Raw genomic sequence first — 23,713 nt, forward strand, 5'->3', positions numbered from 1 at the left:
ACCCCCTCGCAGACCCTGTCACTTACCCCCAACCCCCTCCCAGTCCCTGTCACCTTCCCCCGGCGCCCTCCCAGTCCCTGTCACCTTCCCCCGGCCCCCTCCACCCCGTCCCTGTCACCTCCTCCAGCCTCTATACCTGCTCAACGCTCTGCAATCCATGCAATGTCTGTCCAACCTGTCGACAGGGAGCTTTACTCTGTATCTAACCCCGTGCTGTCCCTGTCCCTGGGAGTGTTTGATGGAGCGGGGGGTTGGGGGGCAGTGTAGAGGGAGCTTTACCCTGTATCTAACCCCATGCTGTCCCTGTCCCTGGGAGTGTTTGATGGGGGGGACAGTGTAGAGGAAGCTTCACCCTGTATCTAACCCCATGCTGTCCCTGTCCCTGGGAGTGGTTGATGGGGCGGGGGCAGTGCAGGGGGAGCTTTACTCTTTATCTAACCCTTTGCAGTACCCGGGAGTGTTTGATGGGGGGGAACAGTGCAGAGAGATCTTTACTCTGTATCCAACCCTGTGCTGTTGCTGTCCCTGGGAGTGTTGGATGGGGGAGTTGGTGCGGGGGGGGGGGAACGGTGCAGAGAGAGCTTTACTCTGTATCTAGCTCGCGTGTGTTGATCTGGCCTGGGCTGTGTTTGCTGTATGAGAAAAGGCTATGGCTTCTGTTGTAAGTGGAGCTACGCCTATCTGGTAATCCCCAATTGAAACCTCAACAATGAGGAAGACAGACAAAATGCAGGAGATATTGTTTTTGATGAAGAAGTGGACTGTGAGCCAATAACTCAGTCTGGCAGTCACATTCACACCCACAAATACCAGACAATGACTATTTCCAACAAGAGAATCTAACCATCACCCCATTGACATCCAATGGCATTACCATTACTGACTCTTCCTCCCCCCAATATCAACATCCTGGGGGTTACTGTTGATCAGAAACTGAGCCGAGCCCAGCCACATAAACACATGGGCTACAGGAACAGGTCAGAAGCTGGGAATCCTTCAGCGAGTAACTCCCCTCCTGACTCCCTCACAAAGCCTGTCCCACCATCGACAAGGCACAAGACAGGAGGGTGAGGGAATACTCCCCGCTTGCCCCTGGATGGGGGGCAGCTCCGACAACACTTGAGAAACTCGACACCATCCAGGGACAAAGCAGCCACCCCACCCCCCTCTCGCTCGATGGGCACCACATCCACAAACATCCCCCCCACCCACCACCACTGATGCACAGCCGCAGCAGTGTGTACCATCTACAGGATGCCCTGCAGAAACTGACCAAGGCTCCTTAGACAGCACCTTCCAAACCCACGACCGCTTCCATCTCGAACTTAGAAGTCACGCAACACGAGGTTATCGTCCAACAGGTTTATTTGAAATCTCAAGCTTTCAGAGCCCTGCTCCTTCGTCAGATGAAGCCGTCGTGTTGGGCTATAACTTGGTGTGTTGTGACTTCTGCCTTTGTTCACCCCAGTCCAACACCTCCACCTCTGCCTAGAAGGACAAGGGGCAGCAGATACATGGGAACACCAACCCTCTGCAAGATCCCCTCCCAGCCACTCCCCATCCCGACTTGGAAATATATCAGCCGTTCCTTCAGTGCGGATGGGTCCGAATCCCTGGAATTCCTTCCCTAAGGGACATTGTGGGTCTACCCTACAGCACATGGACTGCAGCGGTTCAAGAAGGCAGCTCACCCCCACCTTCTCAAGGGGGCGGGGGGGGGTGGCGACAAGGGATGGGCAATAAATGCTCAACCCATGATGGTCACCCTACACCAATCACACCGCCCGTAGCCCAGTTCACAGGATACCCCTCCCTGCCTCCAAACACTCCCATCTCAAATCCTCTTTGTAGCCTCATGACAGACTCCCACCCTGGTTTATTGGTATTTATATTCACACTCCAGGCCTCCCCACAAAAGCCCCACTATATTTACATACATATCTATAATAAACCACAGCCACCACCCCCCCAATACCCCCTTGTAGGCCCCAGCCCCAGGGCTAACCTAGCAACAGCCTCTAGTCATAGCCCTGGAATTCAACTCCACATATACGACCCTTCTTACTTGCCCATCCCCATATATTGATAAATACGTATATATTTATATTCTAAGACACCCTCTCATCAGCAAAAAGTATCAACCACTCTGACCTGCCCCCACCCTGGTGTCTGGTCTAGTTACAGCCACTAACAGCAGCCTTGGGTTAACAAAAAGCTTAGGTAAACCCCTTACCTGCCCCTCCTTGTATATTGACATATGCACATAACCCACCCACCCCAGGGCCCACACAATAACACCCATCCCAGAGCCAAAGCATAGCAACAGCCTCAGATCTGGGCTGTCAGGTTCACACCTCAGGAATATACCACATTCACCTGCCCTACTGACACATATGTTCCGCCTTCACCTCTCCCAAGCCTGTGCCCCACTCATCTACACCCCTCCCCTAACCCCACAGACTGGTCTAGCAGCAGCCTCTGGCCCCAGGCTCTCCTACTCACCCCAAGGGTCAATACCGCTCTCACCTGCTCCCCCCCCCATACATTAACATAGGTTTAAATGTTTCACCCCACGCCACCGTCCCCAAGATTCAGTGAGCTGCCCCATGCCGAGACCCAGCCTCGCAACAGTATCTGGCCCCGACGTCTTCCACTCATCCCCGGAGTGACTGCCCCTCTCACCTGCCTCTCCCTATTTACTAACATGCATGCACGTATGTTTATAATACACTCTTCACTCCCTGCCAACAAGACCCTCTCACCTACCACCATCCCATCTCCCAGACTAGCATCAGCCTCTGGCCCCAGCCTCTTCCACTCACCCCTGGGGTGAATGCCACTCTCAACTGCCCCTCTCCATACATTAACATAGGCTTAAATGTTTCACCCCACCCCACCCCACCGTCCCCAAGACTTAGTGACCTTCCCCGTGCTAGGGCCCAGCCTAGCAACAGCCGCTGGCCCCAGGCTCTCCCACTCCAGGGGTGAATACCCCTGCCACCTGCCCCGCCCCACGTACTGACTTGCATGCACATACATTTATAAAACACCATTCACCACCTCCCCCCCACGACAACTCGCCCCTCTCACCTGCCCCCATCCCGGCGCCCGGTCTAGCAACAGCCTCTGGCCCCAGCCCCGGGGTCTCCCCCCCGGGCAACAGGGGAGACTTCTCGCCGCTCTCGCGCTCCCCTCCTCCTGCCGCCGCCATCTTCCGGGGCTTGCGTCTGACGTCAGCTCGCAGAGCTCGGCCACGATCCAGTCCTCTGCGTCTGTCGTCAGCGCGTACAACCACGGCCACGCCCCTTTCCCCGCAGTCGACGTCATCGCGAACCCTCTTAAAGGGGCATACCCCCCACACGCCACACCACATTGAATTTGTGTCCAAGAATAGTAAATATCTGCATCTCAATCATGGGTTGGGGTGGGAGCAAGGGTAGTGAATCTTTCGCAATAAGTTGTTTATTATTTGTTTTGTTTTTTGGCTGGGGATCATCTAAACCATTCCTTTTCCATTGGAAGGAGTGCGTGGGTTGGGGGCAGGGGCATTAATGAATCTGTCTTCTTCAGGGTTGATTAAAATCCGGGAGGGCAAGCGTCCATAAATCAGAAAAGTTCTACCACCAAACACCCTCAGTATTCCTTCCTTTCCACCTCCCAATTCCCCAAAAGTCGGGTGGTGAGGACGGCTGGTCCTGGGACACGACGGGCTGAATAGCCTCATTAGTACCGTGAACATGCTGTGGCTCCGTGGAGAGTCAATGGTTGGTTCCCTCACCACCTCCCCACTCACCCATTGCCCTGGGTCCCGCAGCCACTGGTAGGCAGATTTCACTCACTGAACCACATTTGTGACCAACAATCGACTTTGGGAACAGGCTCGTCACTCCGGGTCCTTATTAAATTTACTTACTTGTGGCAAACCTGCCTAAAAACGAGGCAGGGAGCTAGAGGTGGAAGCCCTCAAGCCATTTGAAGTAGGTGAATAAGCTTGTCATATGAGAAACGATTGAGGACTCTGGGTCTGGACACAATGGACTTTAAGAGGATGTTGTAGCGATTGGAACCAGGTGGACCACATTTACTATGAGGTTCTTGAATGGGGTTGTTAACCCAAGCCGACCAGGCTGACCAATATAACCAGGAGATTAGGATCTCCTCAGTTGAGGACTGACTCCAAGCTGGCTGGGCTACAGCCAGTGTACTGTGCACCAGTAAATAAAGGATGACTTGGTGACAGGACACTGACCTTTGTGCAGTTATTTCAGATGATGGGGTGGCATCTGACTGAAACTCACAGAATACCAGAGGCCTGGACAGAGTGGATTGGAGAAGATGTTTCCACTTGTAGGAGAGACTCGGAACCGAAGGCAAAACCATTAGAGTGCATGGGTGACCCTTTAGAACCGAGATGAGGAGGTATCTCTTCAGCCAGAGATTGGTGAGTGTGTGGAACTCATTGCTGCAGAACGCTGTAGAGGCCACGTCACTGAGTGTATTTAAAGTCTGAAGTCACACAACACCAGGCTATAGTCCAACAGGTTTATTTGAAATCACCAGCTTTCAGAGTGTAGCCCCTTCATCAAGTGAAGTGAGAGAGAAACACACAGGCACAAAATTTATAGTCAAAGAGATCAAGGGCAGAGAGATTATGCAAATGGTGTGAGTGGAGTGTCGAATAATAAGTCTCTGCAAGTGATCAAAAATGTCAGACGGTGTGAGTAAAGTGTTAACAGCTGAACAACAAGCAAAGGAATTATCTACAATCTGAACAAAAGAGGTGGAAAGATAATTACAACAAAAATAAATATAAGATGGTGCTGGGGACAACCTAAATAACTAAAATAACATGATCGGTGTAAGAGTCACATGCTGAGGGTTGAATCAAAGTAATAAATAAACCAAAACTGTACAAACTAATTAAGATAGAGAGATCATAACAATTTATCCAGGTGATGGTATCAAAATAGGGTGGTAATGAAGATTATACAGATACAGAACAGTGGTGTGGGGTCACAAGTAGCGTGACATGAACACAAGATCACTGTTGAGGCCGTCCTTCTGTAACAAAACTTGGCCATCTGTTTCTGCTCGGTGATTCTGCCTTGTTGTGCATCCCAAAGGCTGCTTTGGTGGACATTTACCTGAAGGTTGGAGGCTGAATGTCCCTGACCACTGAAGTGTTCCCCGACTTGTAGGGATCATTCCTGTCTGGTGACTATTGTACAATGTCCATTCATCCGTTGTTGTACCATCAGCGTGGTCATTTCCCACATGCCATGCCTTGGGGCATCCTTGCCCGCAGTGTATAAGACAGACAACGTTGGCCAAGTCACATGAGTATCTGACGTGTATGTGGTGTATGGTGTTCCCGCGTGTGATGGTGTTATCCATGTCGATGATCTGACATGTCTTGCAGAGGTTACTATGGCAGGGTTGTGTGGTGTTATGGTCAATGTTGCCTGGAAGGCTGGGTAGCTTGCTGTGAACAATGGTCTGTTTAAAGGTTTGGTGGTTGTTTGGAGGTGAGACGTGGAAGAGGGATGATCTTGACAAGATGCTCGTCGTCATCGGTGACATGTTGAAGGCTTTGAAGAAACGTAGTTTCTCTGCTCTGGGGAAATACTGGTCAATGAAGGGTGCCCTATTAGATGTATCCTGTGTCTGTCTTCTGAGGAGGTCATTACAGTTTTTCACAGTGGCACGTCAGAACTGGAAATCAATGAGTTGAGCATCATATCCTGTTCTTCTGACTGCATCCTTCAAAATTTCTGGGTGTCCATTGTGTTCCGGCTCATCTGAGCACATCCTGTGTATGAGTAGGTCTTGTCCACAGGGGATGGTGTCTGTAATATATTTCGGGTGGAAGCTAGAAAAGTGCAGCATCATGAGGTCAGCCACGGGCTGGCAGTTGACTGAGGTACTGAGGTGTCCGTTCTTGGTGGGGATGTGTGTTTCCAAGAATGAGACTGAGTCTGAAGAGTAGTCCACAGTGAGTCTGATGGTGGGATGAAACTTGTTGATATCACAATGTAGTTGTTTCAGTGATTCCTTGCCATGAGTCCAAAGGAAGAAAAGGTCATCGACATATCTGGTGTATAACATTGGATAGAATTCCTGCACAGCAAAGAAGCCTTGCTCGAACTTGTGAATGAATTTGTTGTTATATTGGGGAGCAAATCTGGTCCTCATGGCTGTTCCATGTGTCTGGATGAAGAACTGGTTGTCGAAGATGAAGATATTGTGGTCGAGGATGAAGTGGATGAGTTACAGGATGGCATCTGGAAATTGACAGTTGGTGATATTGAGTACTGAGGCTGTTGCAGCGATGCCGTCATCATTGGGGATGCTGGTGTAAAGTGCCAAAACATCCATGGCGATGAGGGATGTTCCCTGTTTGACTGGTTCGTGGATGCTACATTTCCGGAAGAATTCTGTAGTGTCACGATAGAAGCTAGGGGTTCCTTGTACAATGAGTTTCAGTGTGCCCTTAACATAGCCAGAGAGGTTTTCACACAGTGTCCCATTGCCTGATACCATGGTACGTCCAGGTGTGATGATTTTGTGCACTTTCGGAAGGCAGTAGAAGTCTCCGATGTGACAAGTATGTGGGATGAGAGTGTTTAAGATACTCTGAAGTTCTGGATCACAGATCTTGATGAGTCTGTTGAGTTCACAGGTCCGTCCTTTGGTCAGATTGGCAGGCAGTTGTCTGTAGTGTTCCTGGTTGCTCAGTTGTCTGTACACTTATTTGCAGTAGTCCATTCTATTCTGTGTGACGACAGCTCCTCCTTTGCTGGTTTGATGACAATGTTGCAATTGGTCATGACAGCACGGATGGCATTGTGTTGCGCTTGGCTGACATTCTGCGCTACCTTGTGAGCACGGCTGATGAATCTGGCATCTCCTGACAGCTTGAGCATGCATGTCGAAACTCGGGCAGTGGCCTTCTATTGGGGTGCAATTCAACTCTTTCTTCTTTGGTCATGGCACCGCGGATCTCTTTGTTGACTGTTTCGGTTTGTTGATTGTCTCATTTGGCTCGCTGCTGACATCTTGGGGTATTTAAGTATACATAAGACAGAGAAAGATAGGTTCTCGATTAGTAAGGGGATCAAGGGTTACAGGGAGGAGGCAGGAGAATGGGGTTGACAGACACATTAGCCATGATCGAATGGCACACAGACTCGACTAATTGAATGGCCTAATTTGTCTCATATATGTTATAGGTGAGCATTTGAGGCTACAGGTCCAGAGGTGGAAATTGAGACTGGAATGCATGCAGCAAATCTGTTGAGTTTCTCCAAAACTTTCTTTCTGTTTTTGTTTTTATTTTCAATTTACGAGGTGGCACTGAATTTGCACTGAATGTTGGTCAGAACTCACCTGGAGTGTTGTGCACAGCTCTGGGTGGTCAGTGCTCAGGAGGGTGTGAATGCGTTGGAGAGAGGGCCTAAGCGGTTGATTAGAATGGCCTCAAGGACGTTTCAATTCAGTTCTGAGGGCAGATTGAAGACGTTAGGAACGTCCCTGGTCTAGACCAGAAGGCGAAATCGACAAGACCAGACAGTGAGCAGAAGTGTACGTGGATTTGGAAGATGCCGTCTGAGGATCTGTGCTGAATATCTGCTGCGCGTCTTGTAGATGTGGTTGGGGGGAATGAATGTTTGTGGATGTGGTGCCAATCGACCAAAGGCTGCTTTGTCCCTGGATGGTGTCGAGCTTCTCGAGTGTTGTTGGCGCTGCCCCCATCCAGGGCAAGTGGGGAGTATTCCCTCATATCCTGATTTGCGCTTTGTAGATGGTGGGTCAGGTTTTGGTGGGGGTGGGGGAGTGAGGTGGGGGGAGTCAGGGGGTGAGTTACTCCCTGCAGGATTCCCAGCCACTGACATGCTCCTGTAGCCCCTGTGTTTATATGGGGCTGGATCTGTGTTCAGTTTCTGGTCAATGGTAACCCCCAGGATATTGATAGTCGGGGGGATTCAGTGATGGTAGCACCATGGAATGCTAAGGGACAGTTGTTAGATTTGCCTCTTAATGGAGACTGCGCTAACGCATGACTAAACTAAAAACTTTTTGCCTGTATGTGGTCCGTATTCCTCTATTCCCTGCCTATTCATATATCTTTCAAGACACCTCTTAAAGGTTTCTACTCTATCCACCAGCACCACCTCCTCCGACAGCACATTCCTGGCACTTGCCACCCTTTGTGTTAAAAATCCTGCCTCTCACGTCTCCTTTAAACTTATTCACTTTTATCTTAAACCTATGTCGCTGAGTAATTGACATTTCTAACCTAGGGAAGAAACCACCCTGACTATCCATTCTATCCAAGTCTCTCCTCATTTGGTAATCAACTGTCAGGCCTCCAACATTCAAGTGGCAACAAAGCAAGTTTGACCAATCTCTCCTCAAGGCTAAAAGTCTCCGAAACCCAGGCAACATCGTGGTAAACTATTTCCGTACCCTCTCCAAAGGCTCCACATCGTTCCGACACTGTGGCGACCAGAACTGCACGCAATATTCCAAATGAGGCCGAATTAAGGGTCAATAGCAAGCAACATGACTGAAAAAAAATGATATACTCTGTGCCCCGACTGATGCACGTACGCATGCCATACATCGTCTTGACCATTTTATGCATCCATGTTGCCATTTTCACGTACCTGCAGACCTGTACGCCGAGATCCCTCTGTAGGGTAATGTTTGTAGAATTTCGACCATTTACTGTATACTTCTCTCCTGCATTAATCCTTCCAAAATACTCACAAAAACACAATTACCCTCACACTCACAGACATTTCCAGACGATAGCACCCACTCTCACTCACTCACTCACACACACTCGCTCACTCATTCACATTCACTGAGGCACTGAAATCAACAGAGGCACGGAATCCCAAAGCAGACATGTAACCATCACATTTTTATTGGTGAACTGCAACTTACATTGTGCAAAATCACTCAGAGAGAAATTGCTCAGTTCATCGAGAAGAGGGAGATGGAGGGAACATTCCACTCAATAAATAGCAACAGAGCAGATCGGAGAATTGTTTGACTTGACAAGTTTTAAACCCTCCTTCATTGGGGATGGAAAAACAAAGCAATTACACGTGAAATTCTTTAAATACAGCTTTGATAAACATCAGGGACGTCGCCCGCAATAGTGAGTCAATTAATCCGCACAGAGAAATGAATTACATGATTTATACACACAAAAATAACTTTGATGCAGTCCGTTTATTTCCACTTTTAACTCATTACAACACTCATGATGAAATTAAAAAAAAAGGAAAATACAAATCTAGTTATTTCAATACTAAAGCAAATGCTGATGAATTACAATCAAACAAAGCTTATATCGAGAACAAAATATTTAGCATTTTGGAAATGAAAGTGGACGACTTCTCGCAAGTTTATGTGCCTCAGGACGTCCCGCGTTGAAGTAAACTCTGCCATTTACCTGTAATGACAAAGAAAATAGTTTGAGTTCACTTGAGGTCATGTCTGCCTCTGTCTGCAATGTTACACTGCTGAAGGGCCACATTTCAACATAAACTGACTTGGCCTGCTGTGTTCATCCAGCTCTACGCCTTGTTATCTCAGATTCTCCAGCATCTGCAGTTCCTGGTATCTCTGTATCTCTATCTGCTCGCTCAGCTGAATGTAATCGATCTCGAACAGCAGGACAGGAGTAGGCAGCAAGTGATCCCTCGACAAGTATTTGTTCTACAGTCAGAAAACTCAGTACACATATTATTATACAATAATTATTGCTTCCTGATTTCTAGGGATTTATTGAGCGAACGTTGGTTGTGCCTTGCCATAAATTACAACAGCGAGGATATTCCCAAATGTACATCATAAAAATCGAAAGAACTGCGGATGCTATAAATCATGAACAAAAAACAGAAATTGCTGGAAAAGCTCAGCAGGTCTGACAGCATCTGTGACGAAAAAAAAATCAGAGTTAACGTTTCAGTTTCAGTGACCCTTCCTTAGAACCCCCTGAGTTCTGAGGAAGGGTCACTGAACCCGAAATGTTAATTCTGATTTTTCCTTCACAGTTTCTGCCAGACCTGCTGAGCTTTTCCAGCAACTTCTGTGTTTTGTTCCCAAAAGCACATCATTGGCCGTGCGTGTTTTTTGCAAGTCGGGTGGTGTTCGAACGTGCAGCATAAAGAAAAGTATTTTTGCTGTTTCTTTTACTCTGATAAAACAATTTCAATGATTTCTGTGAAGCAGTAACATGCTGTTTTCCTCATTGACCAGAAAATTCCAATCACAAATATCGATTGCTTTAGTTGATAAATGTCAAGCTTTCCGTGCTGATTTTCAGCATTAAATAATGCTCAACGTATTTGATAATTCTACAGAACGCCAGGCAATCCCAATCTCTGCTCTGCATCAGAAACAGTGGAAATAATGAGACAAGGTAGCTCTTATCGGTTTGATGAGTTTGCTGTTCAATTTCAGTTTCGGTGCGTGTCATTACTGGGGGCAACATGGAAACGTCAATTATCAGAAGGAATAGGGTTTTCTGAGAGGGCATCAGAGGTAACATTGCTTGAAAAACCATTACATATAATACACTGGCCTGAGATTAATCATGTTAACACTTGGCTCCATTGAGACCTGTCTAAGATGCTGGACAATAATGGCGTGGCGTTCAGGAGGATTATATGGCCATGGCAATGGCTGTATCTTGGAACCAAAAAGAATCATCCAGTACGGAAGAGGCTGTTCGGCCCATCGAGTCTGCACTGTCAAATATATGCTACTACCTCCAACAGTCTCATGATCCCATATATATTCTTAAATGTTATGGCGCTTCAAGTACTCGCTCAAGCATGTCTTAAAATTTCTGAAGTATCCAGCCTCAACCATCCTCCCGCGCAGCGTATTCCAGACACCCACCGCACTCGTAGAAATGAATATCTTCCTCAAATCCCCTCCAAGCCCCTGGTTTTCACCGTTAACTTTGCCTTCCATGACCCCACCACAACCTGCTACCCCCACCCCCACCCCCGCAGCCTTATTATTAATACGTCAGTGAGGTTAACAACGATGAACAACGATTAATAATCATTTTCACAATCACCTGGGATCTCCCTTGGTTTGAATTGATTTATTGTTGTTACATATACCTGAGGACAGCGAAATGTTTGTGACTTTGATAAATGATATTTAAACATTGCAACATTTGGAACTGCAGTTGGAGGGATTGAAATACCCTGTTGAAATTTCATATTTCACGTCTGGATAAATCTGGAGAGGTATTGCATTTTGGTACAACAAACAAGTGTAGGACATGTACAATTCATGGTAGAAACTAGGGTAGCGTTGTAGAACAGAGGGACCTAGGGATGCGGAAATATAATTCTTTAAACTTTGCCTCACATACTTTCAGGTTGGTTAAAGTGCATTTGGCACACTTGCATTCACTGCTCAGTCCTTAGAGTCGAGGAGTTAGGAGTTATGTTGAGGTTGTGCAGCACACCAGTGAGGCCTCTTCTGGAATACTGCATCCAGTACTTGTTGCCCAGTTATGGGAAGGATATTATAAGCTGGAGAGGGTTTTGAAGAGATTTGGCAGCGTGTTGCTAAGTATGCAACGTTTGAGTTATAAAGAAAGGTTGGATAAGCTGGGACTTTTTTCACTGGAGTGTAGGAGGTTGAAAGGTGACCAGATAGAAGTTTATAAAATAATGAGATGAATAGACAGAGTTAGTTGTAGTTGCTCTTATTTTCACTAGGGTGGGGAATTTCAAGTCGAGGCGGCACGTTATTTTAAGGTGACAGGAAAGAGATTTTTAAAAAAAGACATAAAAGGCATTTTTTGACGCAGAAGGTGGTGCACGTGTGGATTGAACGTCCTGGGGAAGTAATGGATGCGGGTCGAATTGCAATGTTTAAAAGACATTTGGATGGATACATGTATAGGAAAGGTTTGGAGGTATACAAACAAGGAGCACGGAGGTGGGACGAGTTTAGTTTGGGATTATGGTCGGCATGGACAGGTTGGACCGAAGGGTCTGTTTCCGTGCTGTATAATTCTATGACACCATGACGCTATTTAGCAGTGATTTTGCTGGAGAGCGTACTTGTATTGGCGTGGAAGAGTGAAAAGAATTGTGGATGCTGAAAATCAGAAACAAAACCAGAAATTGCTGGGAAACCTCAGCAGGTGTGGCAGTCTTCGTGGAGAGAAGCCAGATTTAACACTACGGGAGTAGTGACCATTCTTCTGTGGAGATGCAGTAGCTTATTTGGAAGTGTGCTGAATGCCACATTTTGTGCTGAATGCCACATTTTGGAGGACAGATCCCACAAAGGTTAATTAGTGGAGACAAAGCGTGGTTTAGGAGAGAAACTGTAAAACTATGCAAGCTGTTCACCAGGGAAGCCAGGAACAATGGAGTAAGGTTCTCTCAATGGCCAATTAGGAATGTTTAAATGGCGAAGCAGCTGATCAGAGAGGTTGGGTTTTAGTGACAAGTGTGTCCACGAGTTATTGGCATTTATGATGCTCACGTTGGCGAGACTCATTCCGCTTTGGGAACTGGTATGAGTGCAGTTCCTCAGAACAGCCAAATCACAACCATCTCTCTTTGCATTTTACACGTCAATGTGCACCGGGTCTTTCTTCCCAATACGAACCAAGAACCACAACATTTAAAACTTGGAACACTTAAAACCTGACCTTGCATATTTTCGATTCGGCTATTTGGTGATTCATTGAAACAGTAGATTTAGACTTATAATTTCGCCAATGGGTGATGATAGTGTTGGCTACTCAAAGCGTTGACGAAACGCAATGTCTAATAAATATATACATATTATTTTGCCAGGCAATACTTTAAGATATTGGAATTAAGATACCCCTCCAGTATAACGGCTCTTTCTCAGTTTGAGTTTCTGGAGATAAGGCTCTGACAGCTTTGAATATTGCTGTTGGCTCTTCAGGAAATGCAATATTTGTCACAGAATGGAAAGGAATTAAGGCAGTGTGAATGCAGATCACTGGCTAAGATGCAAGTGACTGTAATTCAACTCACCAAGTGAACAAGGAACACTGACATCATTTGTCAATGTGAGGGGCTCATCAGGATCACTGTCCAATTGTAACTGGCCATCCTGAGATTCAGCGCCTTCAGTCTCAATATCATCATAATAGCCACGAATAGGACCTGGGAGAAAAATAAAAATGACTATCACTAACACAGTGTAACATATAACACCAGGAGCTGGAAAATGAGATTCAAAGTGGCAAATAAGAGATGAAAAAGTGGGATCAGAAGAGTCAGGTAGTTTATTGTACTTGAGGAGCCATGGCATAAGCAGAGATTATGCTAATCAGGACTGTTTTCACTGGAAGATTAAGAGTGATCTGATCGAATTGTCCAAGATATTAACAGGAAAAGACAGGTTAGACAATAATAAACTACCTCAACTGTTTGGACAATTCTAGAAATTCGGAGCACACTCTGAGAATTAAAGCCTGATCATTCAGAAGAGACGTTAGGGAGTACAAAAGCTGGGAGAGGTTTCGAATTGTATTCCTTAAAAAACCAGTTGATATCAGATGAGTTGTTAATTTAAAATCTGGGATAGATTATTGTCAACCAGAGGTATTATGGGACTTGGGCCAAAGACAGGTATCTGAATTTAGGACCAGGCAAGTGCCAGGAATTTATCACCGAATCGAGGAACAGGCTCGAGGGATTGAGTGTTCGACTCCTGTTTCTATGTTCCTGCTTTTCTTTTCCCTTGGAGCTGAGGTCACAGAGTGCCGGGCGTTTTTTTGAGATGCATTGTGAAATTATGATGGACATTGGTGTGGTAGCCAGGAAGAAATTTTCGCCGTTGTTGGGGGATCAAATATCAGGAGACATCGATTGAAGGAAAGGGGAGATCAGGTTCGAGGAGGGAGAATTAAAGAGCAAGTGAAGGAAAATGTTTTGAGCCAGCGGTCGGTAGGACTCTGGAACCAACTGCCTGTAAGTGTGGTAGAGGCACGAACTCTTATGACACTGAATAAATATTTACTTGTACGTAGAGTCATAGAGGGTGCACAGCATGGAAACAGACCCTTCGGTCCAACTCAGCCGCCAAACATCGTAAACTAATCTTGATCCATTCGTCAGCATTTGGCCCATATCCCTCCAATCCCTTCATATTAATCTATCCCTCCACATTGTGTTGTGCAAGGTTATGAGACAACTCCTGATAAGTGGAATTATAACAGTTATATGATTGTTTTTGGCAGGCACGGACTCGATGGACCATATCAGTATGACCCCAAACCAGCAACATTTTTTTTTCACTGACAGCGGTCATGAAACAGCGCTTATTGCAACATCTTTCTAGCCCCGTGTGAACATTGACATCTTTAAGTCTGGAAGGAAGAGAGAGTGAAGGACAAAAGTGGCCTGACAGAAAGTGAACACAGACAAACCTGCAATACTGTTGGAGTTCACCTCAGGATTTTCTGATCCCCGATTATTGTCAATCAAGTTGTCGCTGGTGTAGTATTCGATGTGATTGAGTGAGTCGATGGAAGCAGCAATTACTAAAAACAAAAGTACAGAGTTAATGTCAATTCCCATCTCCTAGTGAAGCCGTGACCCTTTAGAATTGTAAAGAGGCGAAATTTCTTCAGCCAGAGGATGGTGAATCTGTGGAACTCATTGACACAAAAAGTTGTGGAGGCCAAGTTTTTGAGTGTCTTTAAAACAGAGATAGACAGGTTCTTGATCATTAAGGGGATAAAAAGTTCGAGGGAGAAGACAGGAGTAGGGGCTAAGAAACAAATTAGCCACGACTGAATGGCAGAGCTATCACGATGTGCCACCTGACTTAATTCCACTCCAATATCTCGTCGACTTATGGACTGTGGGTTTATGTTTTATTGTCTTAATTGGACAACAAAGTAGCAAATATTATTATTTCATCATCTCTGCTGCAATACCCGGAATTTTGTCAAAGGAACATGTTATGGGAAAACAGTCAAGACACAATTTGTGGTGGTTCAAAATGAAGTGAAATGCCAAATCACTGCCATGGGAGATGGGAAACAAACTTTAGTTCTGACAACGAACAGACCCTTTTACCAACAATACTTTAAATGACTTAATTCCTCATCTCTGCTATTAGTTCAAAGTACATGGAAGTAAATTGAATGCCTTCAATTTTCTAAGGAACGTCTCTCATTGTGTCTGATTCGCCCTTAAGTGTTATTATTTGTGATACATTGCACATTTCTTGAATCTATTCAATATAATTTACACATCTCTGATTATTGTTATGTGGCATAATTTGCGAATGTTTTCCTTTAATTTGTTTTCCAATTGCATTCTCAGTTCGAAAACTGAGTCAATCATTTCCATTGTGATCCCGAAACGTTCCTTCCATTTTTTGTAGTAATGTTGCTTATGTCAAAATCAAAACTTCCAGTTGTTCCCATAATCCCATGCTCTATCTGGTTGTTCTGGTGGCCCATTCCCAGGTTCAGAAGGCAATCCTAGCCAGTGGGATTCTTGCACTCTTCCTTCAGGTAGACTACAGTCATGTCAATATTTTACATACATATCCGTGTATGAGCTGTTACCACATTATCTGTCAAATAACATTATAGAAGTAAAACATCCTGTTTGATTATTATTCTTTGGCGCTGGGTATTAGAACCGCTGTTGACACGATGGACTGAACGTCTACTGTCTGCACTGCCACGCCTCCTTGATTGCTCATATCTATTTGCAAATTAATTACTTAATTCGCTTTCAGTATTATATGTTGCGCAAAAGGCAGTCATGACAATGTTTATGTTGCTGTAAAAGTAATTTTTTAGGAATGGATTTGTCGTTCAGATGTCTGAAGGAGTCAGAGTGAAACCAGGTTCCAGTTGGAAAGTGTGACTCTGTTCGCATTTACAAACAGCTGTCTAAAAAAATCTTTCAGGAGCCAGGGGAATTGGGATGTATCGTATTGCAAATCTTCCTCTCACTCAACGCGGAGTTTCATTGACTTTCATTACTTCTGTCACATGAGGACAGTGATTTAAAAACTAATCATGTTCAATCAGATCGGTGATCATTGAAGTTCAAGGGAAGCCATACTTATTCAATAACGACACACTATGAAGGAAGAAGTATATACCTGGTTCAAGTTCCTGATGCATCATCTTGCCAGGAGGAATATTCTCAATTTCTTCATAAATTCCTTGGTACAATCCAAGACTTGAGCCTTTGCCGACCGTGTAAAGATCTGTTGAGGGAACGATAGACTAGTCATCATTTGTAGCTGAACACTCAGCCCCAACATTGAGTTTATTTCTGAAGAAACAAAATTTTGAAGCACTTGTAGCTCATTCCATCCAGGCGACGAGAATCATGGCACAGCATGATCTGATCACTGACAATTATTATGTTAAACATAGAGAATAAAATGTTGTTTACTGGGATTTGTAAGACCAGTTTTGCTGGAATTTTACTGATGCAAAAGTTAATTCAAGACAATTCTCTGCTCACAATCGTGCATGTGAGGGAAAATACCGAGTTTAGAAATTGAAGTTTCTTAATGCAATGAACGAGAAAAAAAACGTTAATAATTTATAGACAATAAAAAAAACCTTGATGACCATGAGGAGGTTACAAATCAAAATTCAAGATAAAGATCTCAGAAAAAAGAAAAATGCTTCTATAACAGTAATTTTATCAGAATTTAGACATTGTAACGAGACAAGTGTATTGTTGTTGTAATATTTGGATGCAGTAGCGTGAGACAGGTGAAATAAGGAGAATATTATGGACATTGATAATCGCAAACTAAGTTTATGCGTTTGTTTGCTATATGCAAACTAAACTGTAGAAAAATTATGAAACTATATAAACGGATGTATTTTGCAGCTCGTGTTGTTCGTTCTGGCCATCAAGTGGAAAAATTCTACCAGGCAAACACTTTCTAATCAGTTTAAAAAAGTGAACAGGTGTCACCTGGTCAGTCACGGGAACCCAGTTACTGGATGAATGAAATTTCCTATAAAGGGACATTAATCCATTGATCTTGGGTTCGAGCATCAGCGTTCAGAAACGGAAGTACCATAAATGAAAACTAACTGCTGAACAAATGATTAAAGCACCGTGCAACCGTTTCAATGAAACTTAAAGACACTGTGCTACAATCAATAACTTGTTCTGGAGTGTCATGTACAGTTTAACTGAAAGATAAGAAATGGAGAAATGGTCAGTATTGAAGTTTCTTTCTCATTGGTAATGATGTGATACAACACCACGTGAAATGTTAATTCCGCTTCTCTTTACAGACATTGAACAACTTGATAAATATTTGAAGTAAATTCTTATTTATTTTAACTCCCATATGCGCTATTGAAGCATTTTATCTTTGTCTCCTTTCAAAATCTGGCGATTCAATTGATAAAGCATCTTGAGGAAAACAAATAGCCAGAAAAGGCCTCACAGACATCACCTTCAGGGCTATGTGGTGGAAAGGTGCAATAACGTTATGCAGCCCCCAGACCATATGGAACTATAAAAGTGACGTAGCGTTAACTCAGTCTGTAGATGTGAGACTCACCTTTCACTCGTAATTTCCTCTGCATCACCACCAGTAGTGTGACCAACTCACAGATGAATAGGACTCCCAAGGTTAGGCAAACGACAACAGGCATGGAAATAGATTGACTGTCCTGTCCTTGAAGGAGGAACGGCAGACAGATTTAGCATTGCTACGGGCTGGCATGTAAAATTGTAAAGAAACCATTAACAAGAAAGCAGTGATGTCAGCTTCAAAATCATGAAAATGCCAAGAGTATAATTATCACCCGACAGGAACACAACCTTCACACAAACAATAATAGTAGCATCAATCATAAATACCCGCAGGTGGAGGTGAAGGGGAAGTCGTCAACGCATCGGATCCTGTGAAAGAGATTGTACAAATATTCATGAAGGTGAAATTTAATGTAAGAAGAGAAATGCAGTCACTAATGTGCGACATTAATAATGACCGATCGGCACCAGTCAGTATCGTGCTTACCAGAACAGATCACACTGGCAATTTCCTTGTGATTACACTTCCTTTGTGTTGGAGCAGGGGAGAGACAGTAAGATAGAGAGGATTCACGTCCCTTACACTTCACACCATTCTGCCAGATCACACCTTTACCCTGGGAGACTATGGGCCCTCCTTGAGCCGATAGAGCGAAGCCACATCTCAGCTGTCTGCAGACAACATTGGCATCAACGATATCCCAGGAGTCCCCACACAATGTGCCCCAGCGTTCATCGCACATTATCTCCACTGTCCCTGAACAGTCGCTGCTCCCTCCGCTCAGGTGCACCCTGTATTGCGAATCTGTGGCACAGAACGAATTATGATTGAATGCAGTCCACAGCAGAAACAACAGTCCGAGAGCTGGCATCTTAATAATGAAGACATACCTGATTGTTGACGGCAGGAATTTGAAATGGGGGACTGCTCCTTCGTCACATTGCTCTCTGTTAAGAGGAGAAACATGCTGACTCTATTGGAAATCAGTGTCTGAAATGACACCTGAACGTTGAGAAGTTTTGTCGTGTTACCTGAACATACAACACCGGCATCATCCCTGTGCTCACAGTCGTGTTGATCCCACTGATCTGTTCGGCATTGCCACAGGGTTGAATCGTGTGACTGGCACTCAATCTCATGGATCCAAATGGGTCCTAGCCCTGCTCCGAATAATTGAGTGTCATACATAACATCCTTAACGGCACCACAGCGCAACTGTTTACAAATCACGTCCGCATCGTGTAAATCCAGGCTTTTTGAGCACACTGTTCCCCAGGTCCCATTGTAGAAAACTTCCACTCTCCCCTCACAACGATGCTTTCCGTTCACCAGCCGTATCTCCTTGTGCTCTATTCACACAATAACAGATATCCAGATTAATAGATTGTTCATGCCTTCAGTGCACGGCAATGTGTGTGTCCTCTGAAGTCTAACACAGATTCTCAGGAGGAGCATGCCACATGATATAGAAACATGATTTGCCAGAGAAACTCAGCAGGTCTGGCAGCGTCGGTGGGGAGAAAAAGCACAGTCAACGTTTCTTGTCCAGTGACCCTTATTCTGAAGAAAGTTCAATGGTCCAGAAACGATCTTTCTGCGTTGTTTCCACAGATTCTGCCTGACGTTTGGTATGTCTCCAGCAACGTCTGTCTTTGCTACAGATTTTCATCATCCACATTTCTTAGTGTTTGGTTTCGATCATGAATTATGATATACCAAATTAAACGGTTCGAAGAACTTAAAGAACTATTAAGCAGGGAAAGGCAGTACATGCCTCGGGCATGGAGTTTTTTTTAAAAAAAGCCTTTGTCAATGTACTGCTACAATCTTGTGAAATAATTGCGCATAAGATATGATAAACAATGAAACTGATGGCAAACAGAAAGTCTGCGTTAAAGGTAAGGTCTGCAGAGCAGTGCAAGAGGCAATCCACTTTAATTGTAAAACAGCTGTGTCAAATGTGGTGAAATCTGCCAGAAAGTGTAAAGAGATCACTCAATCCTTGACCTATGAATGGTGAAAGGTTTGACAGGCACACAGAGAGGAACCGCGCTTTTGGTGGGTTGATACAAAACTAGAGATCATAACTGATTGTTTATTTTCAGTAAACGCTTTTAGATATTCAGGATAATACTTACTTTACATAGAGTACCTTTACGCGAAATTCGGAATGTATCTGATAGAGAAATAAATTCACAGGAAGGCAGTTTATAATAGAGGGGAAAATGGCTGTTTCATGTTCTGTGCGCTGTGTACACGTCAGGATCTGTTTAGTTCAATTCCAGCCTGTACATTCTCTCCAATTCAGTGTACAAGTGTCACTTTAATGCGTCACCGACAATATTACGCGGAAATAAGAATATTGAAAATGGCCTCACCTGAGCACACAATTCTCACATCTTCTTTATGAGAACAGTCGTCTTGGTGACCCAATTGTGCTGAAGGACATTCCCAAAGAAATGATTCATTTCCAGAACACTTCACATCTTTCAACCAAACTGGGCCTGAGCCCGGTCCATAGGAGGAAGGAAATGTCAAGTCCAGTGCATTTCCACATTCCAGTTGTTTGCAAACCACTTCAGCGTCCATCACATCCCAGGAGTCATCACAAACAGAGCCCCATGTCCCTTTGTAGTAAATCTCCACTCGACCAGCACAAGGGCTTCCACCATCTGATAGCCTTAACTGTAAGTGTTCTGTTAGACAAAAACACATAACATTATGCATCCATTACACAATTCTTTCATCACTCAGTCCAGCATAATATATAGATGAAGGTAAAACAAGATTAAAATGTTTCTGTGAGCGGTCCATAAAAGTATGACGCAGAATATCTTGAAAGACTAATTCGGTTAAACATAACCTTCCTGCGAGAATATACAGTTGAGAAATATTTCAGAAAATCTTATTATATCCGGGACTGCCAGTTTCAGTTTCCCTTTCTATTTTGAATATTTTATGAGTTATTGTGCAATCAGTTGGATTTTTCCTTTCTGTATCCTGTCACTCAGTTTATGGCTGTCGGTAATTCAATATATTACTGTATCCAGGCTCCTCTGATGCTCACTGGCCTGCTGTGTTCCTCCAGAACCACACTGTGTTATCTATTACTTTATACATGTTTGTCTTATTTTACAGTCCGCATAAATTTATCTTTCTTCAATACAAATCCTCTCTCTTCATTCCTTTAAATCCAATATTTTTAAGCGAAAAGTATGGCAGGATAAAACACTGTAACACATGTACAGGAGAGATATCACACCAATCTTCACAGGGAGGTGATTAATAATATTCTCATTCAGTTGTCAAATACCATGATAAAATGTTTGCTTTTAAAATTAATAGGAGCAAGGCGACATTGAGAGGAAGAGATGTTTTAAAGAGTGACTTCTGGGCGTTGTAGGCTTCGGAAAGCGAATTCCAGCGCCTGGATTGTCCCAATTAAATTCGAAATGGTCAAAATATCAGAAATAATGCAGAATAATGATATTTGAGAGTTTATGATTTGCAGGATATGAAGAGACTGTCAGGAAGAAAGCCATGGACGGGTTTAATGAGACAAATGGGAATTTAATAAGGATAGAGCCTCAGCATTTGATCAGTTGAATTAAGGGCGAAGTTATTAATAATATGATGTAAATCGATGACCTTCGACATGACGTAGATATTAAAATTACAACGTGGTCAGATTTAAGGCTCGAGATTATGGTCAGTATGATGCAGCTTTCTACAGCTTGCAAGAAGAAACATTTTGCGACAAAGATGGAAATGGTTGCAATAGAAACCATGAATGATGTCTTCTACATTCGCATTAATCGAAGCCAGACTAGCAACATCACAGTTAGGGGACGGTGCAGTGGTGAAGAGAGGTGGAGATGAGGTAGAGATATAGGGTTTGTGAACACGTGAATACTACCACTGTACCTTCTGAAAATGTAACTTAAAGGCAACATGTATATTGGAGCAACAGCAATAGACTTTTGTGTACTTGTAGAAGTAAAAATATTGAAGGAAGACGGCAAGTCTTTGTAGGTTCTTGTTTCGTGTACTTAGATAGAAAAGACCAGAGCTGATTCACAGAGTCACACATTACAGAGATCTTCAGCACAGAATAAGGATCTTCAGCCCACAGAGTCTGCTTTGATGAGAAACAAGCTCCTAAATATTCTAATATCATTTCCCAGCACCTGGGTTCACCCTGTACTCCTTGGCATCACAGGGGCACCTCTAAATACATCTGTCCCTACCACCCTGACAGGCAGTGAGCACCAAATTGCACCAATCTCCGAATGAAAAATAACATCCTCATGACCCTCAAATACTTATGTCCATTACCTTAAATGCATGATATAATGAACACAACACCTTAAAACAGGGAAATGCTTCTTTATTGCATTTTATTTTCCCGAATTCTCTCTGAACTCAGTCTCCCCGGGTCAAAAGAAAAGAATCCCAAACTGGCCAATTTGTCTTCGTAACTAATTTTTTCCAGCTTAGGGAAAAAAAAACCCTGGTACCTTTCCTCTGCATCCTCTCCAGTATTAAAAACATATCCATCTTCTGATGTGGATTCCAGGACTGCGCACACTATTCTGCTCTGGTCAAACAATGTTTCATGCAGTTTCAGCATAACCGTTTTGCACTTAAACTATTCTAATTAGCTAACAACAAACCATTTCTTTGCATTTACCGATGTAAAGTGAAGCTTCCGTTAACCCCTCCTGATATTATAATTCTCTATGTGATGACGATTTAAACTCCATCATTCCCGGGAAAAAAAAAGGCCCCAGCCTATTCAACCATTCCCTACACCTCAAACTTTCAAACCCAGCAAACTCTTTGAGCGCATTCGAGTCTAACAACATCTTTCCTGTAGCAGGGACAAAATAAATGAATGTAGTATTCCAAAAGTGGTCTAACCGATCTCCTGTGCAGCTATATCATGACATCCCAACTCCTAGACTCAAAACACTGAACAATGAAAGGTGGCGTTCCAACTACCTTCTTCACTACAATGTCTACCTGTGTCTTCACTTCCAATGAAATATGAGTTTGCCCACCAAGGTCTCATTCTTCTGCAGCAGTTCCCGGGACATTGCCATTAAGTGGATAAGTCAAATCCTCTTTGTCTTTCCAAAGTGCAGCACCGCCCATTTATTTGAATTAAACTCCAACTGCCAATCCTCGGCCATGTTGCCCATCTCATCAACGTCTGTTATACTCATTCTCACCAAAATTTGAAGTGGCGACACCACCAGCCCTCTCACAAAATTAGAAATTGGTGGTCAAATACAACAGGTCTGGCAGCATCTGTCGGAAGGAAATGATGCTTACATTTCGTGTCCACTGACACTTGGCCAGAACTAAAACATACCGCATGCACGTGTGGCAGCTTTTCCTTTGGATTATAAATTTGTTATGTTTGTATCTTACAAAATATATCTTGGTCTCTCACATTCAGTCATTTGGCTCACGTCTGATTTCACCCCAGAGAAAAATAATTGTTCTGAGTGACACTGCGGAGTAAGTGATGTACATCCTCAGTTCGCTCAGCAGATAGGTATTTGATTTGACACTTCTGAACAGGTTTATTTGGGAAGAGTCTACTCACCTGAACAGATTACGCCTGCGCCGCTGCTGTCAGTGCTGGACCAATTAAATGGGCCGAAGGTCCTGCAGTTCCGGAGCTGTGGTTCCTGTCCATGACACTGGACCCCAAGCAACCACGAACGGCTGTCACTCTCCCGGTACTTTGAAGAGTTATATGTTTCTAAGGCATAACCGCATCCCAGCTGTCTGCAGACAACGTGACCAACATTCAGATTCCAAAAAGTGTCCTGTAATCCGCCCCAGCTTCCATTGTAGTAAACTTCAACTCGGCCGTCACAGCGGCTTCCCCCATTCGCTAGTCTCAGTGCCCAGTTTTCATCTATAACATCAGAGTTTTTGAGAACAACGATTATAATGGCGACTTTCCAGAATTAACAATAACAGAAAATTATGATTTTTAATCACTAACGATGTCTTCTCCGTTTGCTTTTAACTAGTTTCATCTTGGTATTCACCTTTATTTTGTAAAAATATTGAGTGAAATGTGGAACAACACGTGGCGTTAATCTGGAGCAATGGGGATATAAAGTTG

At 44.1% G+C, this 23,713-nt stretch overlaps 2 protein-coding genes across 2 annotated transcripts in view; both read right to left on the minus strand.

The window, feature by feature from the left end:
• The window catches only part of pip4p1 (phosphatidylinositol-4,5-bisphosphate 4-phosphatase 1), a 15,013-nt gene extending 11,762 nt beyond the window's left edge, over positions 1-3,251 (minus strand). The window contains exon 1 of the mRNA XM_020518258.2: positions 3,091-3,251. Coding sequence (XP_020373847.2) covers positions 3,091-3,211 — 121 coding nt within the window. The 5' untranslated portion in view covers positions 3,212-3,251. The remainder of the gene's footprint in view (positions 1-3,090) is intronic.
• A 6,127-nt stretch (positions 3,252-9,378) lies between these two features.
• LOC109918342 (deleted in malignant brain tumors 1 protein-like) overlaps positions 9,379-23,713 on the minus strand; it is a 31,072-nt gene continuing 16,737 nt past the window's right edge. Inside the window, exons 8-19 of the mRNA XM_048619056.1 lie at positions 23,183-23,542; positions 19,950-20,267; positions 18,603-18,920; positions 18,462-18,518; positions 18,058-18,375; positions 17,898-17,939; positions 17,596-17,712; positions 16,159-16,266; positions 14,459-14,572; positions 13,059-13,190; positions 9,564-9,729; positions 9,379-9,463 (exon numbers count right to left, since the gene is read on the minus strand). Of these exons, the coding sequence (XP_048475013.1) occupies positions 9,578-9,729; positions 13,059-13,190; positions 14,459-14,572; positions 16,159-16,266; positions 17,596-17,712; positions 17,898-17,939; positions 18,058-18,375; positions 18,462-18,518; positions 18,603-18,920; positions 19,950-20,267; positions 23,183-23,542 (2,036 nt within the window). The 3' untranslated portion in view covers positions 9,379-9,463; positions 9,564-9,577. The remainder of the gene's footprint in view (positions 9,464-9,563; positions 9,730-13,058; positions 13,191-14,458; positions 14,573-16,158; positions 16,267-17,595; positions 17,713-17,897; positions 17,940-18,057; positions 18,376-18,461; positions 18,519-18,602; positions 18,921-19,949; positions 20,268-23,182; positions 23,543-23,713) is intronic.

Source organism: Rhincodon typus, chromosome 42 (assembly GCF_021869965.1).
Source record: "Rhincodon typus isolate 14 chromosome 42, sRhiTyp1.1, whole genome shotgun sequence".
Lineage (NCBI taxonomy): Eukaryota > Metazoa > Chordata > Chondrichthyes > Orectolobiformes > Rhincodontidae > Rhincodon > Rhincodon typus.